Here is an 11,214-nt window from a genome sequence, read left to right as displayed (position 1 = left end):
TTTATTACCGTCGTGAATTTTAAAAGTCAGTCATCTCCTAGTTCAAATACTTTATCCCAGACAATTCCTGGTGAATTTTTGCTGAACACTTTAGTGTAGCACATATCTATTTGGCTAATCCCTGCATATAGAGCACTAATTAAATGAGTCAGACTTATTCATAGTGAGATCAGGACTTGGCCAGAAGATGTCCTTTCAGAACTGCAGGACTGCTTTGAAAGCACAGACTGGAGCAGTTAGCCATCACATCAACATTGATGAAGACACAGGATCAATGACTGACTCCATAGGAAAGTGCATTGGGGGTGTTATTGTGATTAAACACTACACTGCCAAAGCAAACCAGAGCCATGGCTGACTACAGAGGTTTGTGCACTGCTTGGGGATTGGGAAATATGATGACTCTAAGGTAAGCAAAAGCTGTGATAGAAATCTACAGCACATCACAGGCCCCTCGGCCCACAATGTTGTGCTGACCATGTAACCTACACGAGAAACTGCCTAGCATTTCCCTACTTAATGTCCTCTATTTTTTCTAAGCTCCATGAACCTATCTAAGAGTCTTTTAGAAGACCCAGTTGTATCAGCCTCTACCACCATCACTAGCAGTTCATTCCAGGTACCCACCACTCTGTGTAAAAACCTTACCTCTGACATCCTCTGTACCTACTTCCAAGCACCTTGAAACTATGCCCCCTTGTGTTAGCCATTTCAGTGCTGGGAAAAAGCCTTTGGCTAGCCACACGATCAATGCCTCAGGTCACGCTGTCATCCTCTGTCACTTCAAGGAGAAAAGGCCAAGTTCACTCAATCTATTCTCATAAGGCACACTCCAATCCAGGCAATATCCTTGTAAATCTCCTCTGTATTTGCTATAGAATCCACATCCTGAACACAGTACTCCAAGTGGGGTCCGGCCAAGGCCTTTTGTAGCTGTAACATTACCTCATAGCTCTTGAATTCAAACCCATGGTTGAAGAAGGCCAATATACCATACACCTTCTTAATAACTCTCAAACCTGCACAGCAGCTGTGTTTCTGTGGACGTGGACCCCAAGATCACTCTGATTCTCCACACTTCTGGGAGTTTTACCATTAATATTATATTCTGTCTTCAAATTTGACCTACCAAAATAAAGCACTTACCTGGATTGAACTCCAACTGCCACTTCTCAGCCCAGTTCTGCATCTGCTGTAACTTTTGACAACCCTCCAGACTATCCACCACACCCCAACTTCTGTGTCATCAGCAAATTTACTAACCTACCCTTCTAATTCCTCATCCAGGTCATTTATAAAAATGTCCCAAAACAGACCCCTGCAGAACGCTTCTGGTCACCAACCTTCATGAAGAATATGGACCATTTACAATCACTCTTTGCCTCCTGTGGGCAAACCAATTCTGTATCCACAAAGCAAGGCCTCCTTGGATCCCATGCCTCCTTACTTTCTGAATGAGCCTTGAATGGGAAACCTTATCAAATGCCTTAATGAAATCCTGATTCACTATATTCACGGCTCTGCCTTCATCAATGTGGTCTGTTACAGTCTCAAAGAATTCAACCAGTCTCGTAAAACATGACCTGCACTTGAAAAAGCCATGCTGACTATCCCTAACCAGATTGTCTCTCCAAATGCTTATGAGTCCTGCCTTTCAGGATCTTCTCTAACAACTTGCCCACCACTGAAGTAAGACTCACTGGTCTGTAATTTCCTGGGTTCTGTCTTACTTCCTTTCTTGAACAAGGGAACAACATTTTCAACCCTCTAATCCTCTGGTATTTCTCCTGTTCCTATTGATGATGGAAAGACCATCACCAGAGGCTCCACAATCTCTTCAGTCACTTTCCACAGTAGCCTGTGGTATATCTTGTCTGGATCCAGTGACGTATCTAACTTAATGCTTTTCAAAAGCCCCAGCACATCCTCTTTCTTAATGTCTATATGTTCAAGTATTTCAGTCTACTGTAAGTCTTCCTCACAATTGTCGAAGTCCTTTTCCCCGGTGAAGACCAAGCAAAGTATTTATTAAGTACCTACACTATCTCCTTCAACTCCATGCACACATTTCCACTATGGTACCTGATTGGTCCTATTCACACACAGCTCATCCTCTTGTAGGATGCCTTGGGGCTTTCCTTAATCCTACTCACCAAGGCCTTCTCATCCCCCCCTTCTAGCTCTCTTAATTTCATTCCTGAGCACCTTCCTGGCAACCTTGTAATTTTCTAGAGCTCTAACTATCTAATTTCTTGAACCTTTCAACACACACAAAATGTTGGATGAACCTTTTGTAAGTTTTCCTTTTCTTCTTAACTAGATTTTCTACATCCTTTGTACGCCATGGTTCTTTTACCCTACCATACTTTCCCTGCCTTAATGTAACATAACTATGCAGAACACCTTGCAAAAGTTCCCTGAACATTTGCCACATTTCTGCTATCTCTTTCCCTGAGAACATCTGCTCCTAATTTATGCTCCCAAGTTTCTGTCTAATAGATTTATGTTTCCCTTTACCCCAATTACATGTTTTCCCAAATTGTCTTTCCTATCTCTCTCCAGCACTATGGTAAAGGAGACAGAGTTCTGATCACTACCTCTAAAATGCTCTCCCACTGAGATCTGCCGCTTGCCCAGGTTCATTTTCCAATATCCGATCAAGTACAGTCTCTCTTCCTAGTCGACTTATCTATATATTTCATCAGGAAACCTTCCTGAACACAACAAACATACACCACCCCATCCAAACCCCTTGCTCTGAGAAGATGCCAATCAATATTAGGAAATTTAAAATCACCCATTGCAACAACCCTATTATTGCACCGTTCCAGATTCTGCCTCCCTATCTGCTTGATGTCTCTGTTACTATTCGGGAGGGGGTTCTATATAACAAAAAAAAACACCCAGTAGAGTTATTGCCCCCTTCCTGTTTCTGACTTCCACCCACACTGACTCTGTAGATAAATCATCCATGACTTCCTCCTTTTCTGTAGCCGTGATGCTGAGTCATCTTTGCTCTATCATCTGCCTATCCTTCCTCACAAACCCCCTACAAGTTGTCTCTTTTGTGTGCCCATCCTCTGCCTCTTCACTTTGGTTCCCACCCCCTGCAAATCTGGTTTAAACCCTTTCCCAATAGCATTAGCAAACCTCCATCCCAGGATATTTGTTCCTCTCCAGTTCAGGTGCAACCCATCCCACTTGTACAGGTCACCCCTTCCCCAGAAAAGGTTCTAATGATCCAAGAACTTGAACTGCTGCTCCCTGCACCATTTCCTCAGCCACTTAATCGTCTGCATTACCTTCCTGTTCTGACCTTTCTAGGTGTAATCTGGAGATCCTGCTCTTCAGCCTCCTTCCTAACTCAAACTTACTGCACATGACCTCTACCCCTCTCCTGCCTATGCTATTGGTACCAATATGTATCACGACCTCTGGCTGCTCACTATCCTGGTATCTCTTTTGCTGCCGCAGCTCCTTCTATCTGTGCCTGTAATTATTGAGTCCTCTGAGTATCAGGAAGGCAGAGTATGCACAGAATTTCCAGACACCTTTGACACTAGGGACGTGTGGCACATGTGACAAGGTATACAAATCATAACCGATTACTAGTCCACCCTGGCTGTTAATGACAGTGACACCATCCTTTCAAATAGGCTAAATGTTTTCTATGCACAATTTGACCAATGGTGTGATGTGTCATTGAGGAAAGCCCTCTCTCTTCCTCTGAAATGGGCTGTCTGGCCACATGAAGGTCAGGAGGATACGAGCCAGGGTAAACCCCGTTCAGGGTTGGACAACATAACCTGGTCAGTTGCTGAGGGACTGTGTGACCCAGTTAACAGAGGTCTTAATCGACATCTTCAAAATCTCTCTGAAGCGTTCTACTGTCCCTGCAGGTTTCAAGACAGTCGCCATCATTCTGGTGCCCAAGAGAGCAAAGATGATTAACACCCAGTGGCACAGACTTCAACAATCATGAAGTGCTTTAAGCAGCTGGTAATGGATCGTACAAAATTGCACCTTCCAGTTACACTGAACCCTTTCCAGTTCGCATTCCGCTTAAAGAAGTCCACTGATAATGCCATAGCTTTGGCCCTCCGCTCCATCCTGTCCCACCTAGAAAACAATGCCTCGTGCCAGGATGTTGTTCATCGATTTCAGCTTGACATTTAACATCATCATCCCTTGGAGGCTGGTGGGTAAACTGTCCTTGTTGGTTTTCAACACCCTTTCTGTAACTGGATCTTGTTGACAGAAAGAGTCCAGTCAGTCTGAGCGGCAGCAACATCTCAAGCTCCATCACTCTGAGCACAGGTGCCCCCCAGGATTATGTGCTCAGTCCATTGTTGACTTACAACTGAAATGCCAGCCAGATTCAGTTCCAACAACGTCATCAAGTTCACAGATGATACACTGGTTGGCCTCATCAGCAACAATGATGACTCAGCATACAGAGAGGAGGTAGAGAAGTTTATAACCATATAACAATTACAGCATGGAAACAGGCCATCTCGGCCCTTCTAGTCCGTGCCGAACGCTTACTCTCAACTAGTCCCACCGACCTGCACTCAGCCCATAACCCTCCATTCCTTTCCTGTCCATATACCTATCCTTTTTTTTAATTAAATGATAAAATTGAACCTGCCTTTACCACTTTTACTGGAAGCTCGTTCCACACAGCTACCACTCTCTGAGTAAAGAAGTTTCCTCTCGTGTTACCCCTAAACTTTTGCCCCATAACTCTCAACTCATGTCCTCTTGCTTGAAGCTCCCCTACTCTCAATGGAAAAAGCCTATCCACGTCAACTCTATCTATCCCCCTCGTAATTTTAAATACCTCTATCAAGTCCCTCCTCAACCTTCTACGCTCCAAAGAATAAAGACCTAACTTGTTCAACCTTTCTCTGTAACTTAGGTGCTGAAACCCAGGTAACATTCTAGTAAATCTCCTCTGTACTCTATTTTGTTGACATCTTTCCTATAATTTGGTGACCAAAACTGTACACAATACTCCAAATTTGGCCTCACCAATGCCTTGTACAATTTTAACATTACATCCCAACTCCTATACTCAATGCTCTGATTTATAAAGGCCAGCATACCAAAAGCTTTCTTCACCACCCTATCCACATGAGATTCCACCTTCAGGGAACTATGCACCATTATTCCTAGATCACTGTATTCTACTGCATTCCTCAATGCCCTACCATTTACCCTCAATGCCCTACCATTTACTTGTCATATAGTGAGTGAACAACCTGAGTTTCAGCATGAACAAGACAAAAGAGATTATTGTAGACTTCAGGAAGGCACAGGTCAACCACTCACCATTACTTATCAATGGCTCTGCCATGGAGAGAATGAAGAGCACCAGGTTCCTTGGTATACACCTAATGGACAATCTAACCTGATCTACAACAACATCAAGAAGGCACAGCAGCGTCGATACTGAGGAAATTGAGGCATACACATCTCCTTGCCCTCCTGAGAATGTCCTGTCTGGCTGCATCGTTGTGTGATATGGAAGATGCGAGGCATTGGACCACAAGACCCGATAGAGGATAGTAAAATTCACTGAGAGGATCATTGGGGTCTCCTTCTTTCAACCCTTTTCTTGTGTGACATTTACTGGGAGTGTTGCAGACAACGGATTGTTGAAGATCCCTACCACTCATCCCACAGTCTCTGACCCACTACCATCAGGAAGGAGGTATAGAAGCATCAGGACTTGGACTGCTGGACTGGGTAACAGCTTCTTCCTTCAAGCTGTGAGACTAATGAATATCCCGTCACCACTGAGGTCTTGACACAAAGGCAGTGAGCTGCTTACTGTTTACCCATGATGTGCTTTCCTGCATGCATTTTCAATTATACAGTATATTCTTAACTTGTAGATAGGATATTTTGATTTATGTGTGTGACTTGTATGGATGTGCTGTGGTCCAGAGGAACATAGCTTCATTTGGTTTTATACATGTACAATCAGATGACAATGAACTTGAACACTGTACTCCAGCTGTGGCCTCAAGTAACAGTTTCATTGGTAGCATAACCCTCTTTCTCCACCTGCCCCACCAAACTTGTGTATTCTGTGCTCCATCTAATGATTTCAAATTCCCATCTGCAGCTGTCGTGTCTTCCCCAAGGATCCTTAGACATGCAGTGCAAGGTCTCTGATCATCATTCTTCTTAAGTCCCTCAATTTACTGTGTATGTCCTAACCTTATCATTTCTCCCTCTTTTTTTTTAGGATTACATAGCATCTTTGCACTTATACCAGATACCTCTTTATAAAAAGCCCAGAATCTGCAAAAGACTCAAGAATTGGTTGTGCTGATGATAACAAAGTGTAGTCTTCAGCTACTGAATGACATTGACAGGTTGTTTGTTGGTAAGCTGGGCAGTGAATGCAAATGCCATCTGGACTAACTGAAAAATGGCAGACAAGTGTGAGTTGGGAGGTCCAGTGAGGGTTAGTCTTCATAGTGAATGGTAGGGCATCGAGGAGTGCGGTAGAACAGAGTGATCTGGAAACACAGATCCATAATTCCTGGAAAGTGGTGTCACAGGTAGGTAGGATTGCAAGGAAAGTTTTGGTACCTTGGCCTTCATAAATCAATGTGTTGAGTACAGGAATTGAGATGATATGTTGAAGTTGTACTAGATGTTGGTGAGGACAAATTGGTCACCTGTATACAGGGAAGGTGTAAATAAGATTGAAAAAGTGAAGAGGTAATTTACAAAGGTGTTACTGGGACTTGAGTTTAAGGGAAAGGTTCAAGTGGGTGAGTAGTCAATTCTTCAAATTCACAAATTTGTATGTTTTTTGGTGAAGGTCAGTGTGAGGTATATATTTTGTACCTCAGCCGTACTTTCTGTTCCAGGGCAATATTTCCATTCTCATTTCTCTTTGGCCCTGCCTCTCATGTTACATACCTTGTTCACATGCATACAACCAAATGCGGTTTTAGGTTTATTGTCAGTCTTTCTTCAGGCTTTCTTTTCCTCCTGTTTCTTCGTTTTCCCCATCCAAACTTCCTGGGTCTGCTTCTCATTTGTGCTAATTTGACATCTATCATATTCTCGTACTATATTGTTATACTCTATTTTTGTGGCCCTGCATGGAGCTCTGACTTCAATATCATCTTTTATTTTCCCTCATGGGAATGTGTGTATATGGTGGTTTAAACTGTCCACATAAAGAATTAGATATTGTTTAAATATAAACTTTGGACAACTTGTTTAAGCCAGATCTGTTGTTATCCCTTTGAAATAGACTATATTTTCACCATGGAGAGGTTTATATTCTTTTCCAGAGCAATTATGATAACATTTTCAATGTTATCCACAAACAATTATAGTATAATTTTGTTTTATCCCCTTTGCTTTCAAATTTCTGAAAAGACAATGAGCCCATGAATACTACCTCAGTATTTTTCTTTATCCCTTCTTTTTGCACTACTTACTTAATTTGTATAGTAATTTATAGTTTTCATTATGTATTGCAATGTACAGCTGTTGCAAAATGACAAATTTCATGACATATGCCAGTGTTAATAAATCTAATTCTGATTGTCATTGGTTATTAAATTATTAACTGAATTTAAGTTCAGATACAGTAGTGAGAAGTGAGCTCATGTCCGAGAGCAGCCTACACAGACTTCTGGGTTGCTGGAACTTTTGTTGTTTTTTTTGAGAGTATTGTGTTGAGGAGGAAGAATTCCAATAATATTTGGATACAATTTCAATAAAAATGTTAAGAAAATTTTGATACTTGCAATAATACCTAAGGACTTCAAGGTTCTGATTTTATTCTTTTAGGTGCAGATAGCCACCATGTTACAAATAAAGGGCTTACAGTCAGACCCGGGACAGCTGGAACGTTTACAATCAATGCTCGCACAGAAGAATAATGAAATTCAAGCTCTAGTGGTAAAGCTACGACGTCTGGAAAAAATGGAAGTAAGTGAAACTTGTCAGTTTCAATGGAAGTTAGCAATTGAAAATCTTGTAATGTTATTATGAAAGCAATGTTTCTCCATTCTTTATCTTTTTATATTTTAGATGAATTATGATTCTGGGGAAAATCATAATGAAGTTGATGCTGCAGATTTTGGAGATGGGCAGTATTACGTTGAATTGCTGAAACAACAAATTGATAATGCCAAGTATGTTTCAGTTTTGCATTGTGAACAATAATAAGCGTTTGAAAATAGCTTACTCAGGAAGCTAGCTTTAGGTCAGCTGCCTTTGTGAATATTGATGCCTCTGGGAGATGGAATTGACTATCAGAAAATGTTTAGAGTCATAGCCTGTTAGACAGCAACTGCAATTAGAGTAGAGAATTCATTTGATCATCATGTAGTCACTTAATAAATATATGGGCATTGTCTTTGAAACTATATCAAGGACTTTACTGGAGGTGTGTTTAGTTACTAAGTGTTTTAACCTAGAAAATATCCCTAGTATAGTTGTGCTCCATACCAGCATAAAATCTAATTTAAGGAGTTTCTCACTTCTGATTCTGAACAAGGGACCTGGAGCTGAAACTTTCTTATTATTTTCGTCCACAGATTCTGCTTGATGTGCTGAATGTTTCCAGCATGTTCAGGTTTACACTATTTTTTAAGTCTCCATTTTTTAGTTGTCACTTTTTAGTTGCAGTGTACCTTTTACTGGATTTGTTCTCGGGTCTAAAGCAGCACAATGTAGTATGCTGTTACAGCCAGTCAGGTGACAGTAAGTCCTGCTAGCTACCTGACCTAGTGCTCGCATGATCTTGTTGTTTGGAAATTATGCAAGTTTGGTTTTGGTTTTGCCTTATTTCAACAAATCTTGATGGGAATGAACCCTGAACTACAAAGAAATGTCAGTGTTGTAGTTTTCTTTATTTTTGAATAGTTTTAAAGAAGAGGTAATATTAACTCTTTAAATAATTGGATGATGAATTTTAAATATGCAGTTATCCTCTCCATGTGGTTCTTCCTACTTCAACTGTAAACATTTCTTCCTCCATATCTGTTGTATACGAAGTATGTATTATTGCACAAACAAGAGAAAATCTGTATGTAGATGCTGGAAATCTGAGCAACACACACAAAATACTGGCGGAACTCAGCAGGCCAGGCAGCACCTACGGGGAATAAGTACAGTCGACATTTTGGGCTGAAACCCATTAGCAGGACTGGAGATAAAATGCTGAGGAGTAGATTTTAAATATAGGGGGAGGTGAGAAAGAACCACTAGGTGGTGAGTGATACCTACAGGGGAGGGATGAAATAAAGGGGAGGGACGAAATAAAGGGCTGGGAAGTTGATTGGTGAGATGAGGTGAGAGGGAAAAGGGGATAGGAAATGGAGAAGGACAGGGAGTGTTGGGGGGGGGCATTATCAGAAGTTTGAGAAATTGATGTTCATGCCATCAGGTTGGAGACACAAATGGAATATTAGCTGTTGCTCCTCCAGCCTAAGAATGGCCTCATGACAGTGGAGGAGGCCATGGATGGACATATTGGAATGGGAAGTGGAATTAAAATGGGTGGCCACTGGAAGATCCCACTTGTTCTGGCAGACAGAGCGTAGATGCTCAGCAAAGCGGTCTCCTAATCTACGTCAGGTCTCACCAATGTACAGGAGGCCACACCAGGAACACCAAACACAGAAAATGACCCCAACAAATTCACAGGTGAAGTGTCGCCTCAGCTGGCAGGGCTTTTTAGAGCTCTGGGTGGTAGTGAGGGAGCAGGTGTACAACTTGGTACACTAGTGAGGGAGAAAGGAGGGAGATCAGTGGGGAGGGATGAATGAACAAAGCATAGGGAGCGATTCCTGCAGAAAGTGGGGGGCTGGATGGGGAGGGAAAGATGTGCTTTCTGGTGGGATCCTATTGGAGGTGGCAGAAGTTTCAGAGAATTATGTGCTGGATGCAGAGACTGATGGGGTGGTAGATGAGGACAAGAGGAACCCTATCCCTGTTAGGGTGACTGGAGGATGGGGTAAGAACAAACATGTGAAATGGAAGAGATGCGTTTGTAGGTAGCGTTGATGGTGGAGCAAGGGAAGCCCCTTTCTTCGAAAAGGGAGGATTTCTCATTATTGTATAATGAAAAGCCTCCCCCTGAGAGCAGATGTAGTGGAGGCAGAGGGATTGAGAAAAGCGGATGGCGTTTTTACAAATATTGGAGTGGGATGAGGTGCAGTCTAGGTAGCTGTGAGAGTCCAAAAATGGATACGCTGTCTCTGGCGATGGAGACAGTGAGATTGAGAAAGAGAAGGGTGGTGTTGGAAATAAACCAGGTGAATTTGAGGGTAGGGTGGAAGTTGGATGTATTATTGTAACCACTTAACTCTTACTGCAGTTAACTTGAACTTTTGACAGGATCTGGTAGGAATAAGTTTTTTTTTAAAATGAGGAAAAATGGCGATAAAACATGCTCTTTACTAAGTTAAAACTTATTGAATTTCTGTATTAATGTCACTAATATAATGTAACTATTACACTAGGAAAGAAAATCGGACTGTGAATGATGAGCTCTCTTTACAACGCATGAAGGCTCTTGCAGAGAGTCAGCGTGTCTTAGAAGTTGAACGTAAATTTTATGCCAATGAGAGACAGTTGAAACAATATCAGAGTGAAAACATGAAGCTTCGAGTCAAACTGGATGAGATGAGGCTTAAATACGAACCTGAAGGTATCTTTGTGAACTTATAAATTTGAATTTTTAAAAGCCAGCAGTCAAGAACAGGATAGTTATCCCCAGTTCACTGAACAATTACCTCTGAACTGACATCAGTAAAGTAGCTTGCATGTTGATTAGCTCGTTAGTATTTACAGCAACCTTTTGTGCATAAATGGTGTCCTGATCTCTGCTTTTCAACAATAACTACATTTCAAGATCAGCATTTGTTAAGCATCTTAATGGAAGTATGAAGATACTTCTATGAATTCAATTTTTAAAATGTAATTGTTCCAGTTATTTTTATGTTTTGTAGTGTGCCAGTTTCTGACTTGAAATTTATCAGTGCTTTATTCTCTTGCATGGTAGAAGGGAATAAGATTCCCTTGAATTCCCATAAATTTCTTCAAGGTATTTAACTAGTTGGCAATTGGACTCTTATGGCATGTTGTAATTTTTAAAATTTTCAAGAATACAGGCAATAAAGACAATTTGCTTTTAATATTTCTGTAACAATTCAGTGCCAATTTCTTACT

At 41.4% G+C, this 11,214-nt stretch overlaps 1 protein-coding gene across 2 annotated transcripts in view; it reads left to right on the top strand.

The window, feature by feature from the left end:
* The window catches only part of spdl1 (spindle apparatus coiled-coil protein 1), a 68,736-nt gene that overhangs the window by 41,614 nt on the left and 15,908 nt on the right, over nt 1-11,214 (top strand). For both annotated transcript variants that reach the window (XM_059944829.1, XM_059944830.1), the window contains exons 8-10: nt 7,825-7,965; nt 8,068-8,171; nt 10,506-10,693. In XM_059944829.1, the coding sequence (XP_059800812.1) occupies nt 7,825-7,965; nt 8,068-8,171; nt 10,506-10,693 (433 nt within the window). The remainder of the gene's footprint in view (nt 1-7,824; nt 7,966-8,067; nt 8,172-10,505; nt 10,694-11,214) is intronic.

This window comes from Hypanus sabinus, chromosome 19, assembly GCF_030144855.1.
Source record: "Hypanus sabinus isolate sHypSab1 chromosome 19, sHypSab1.hap1, whole genome shotgun sequence".
Lineage (NCBI taxonomy): Eukaryota > Metazoa > Chordata > Chondrichthyes > Myliobatiformes > Dasyatidae > Hypanus > Hypanus sabinus.
This window is presented reverse-complemented; position numbering and strand designations above follow the sequence as displayed.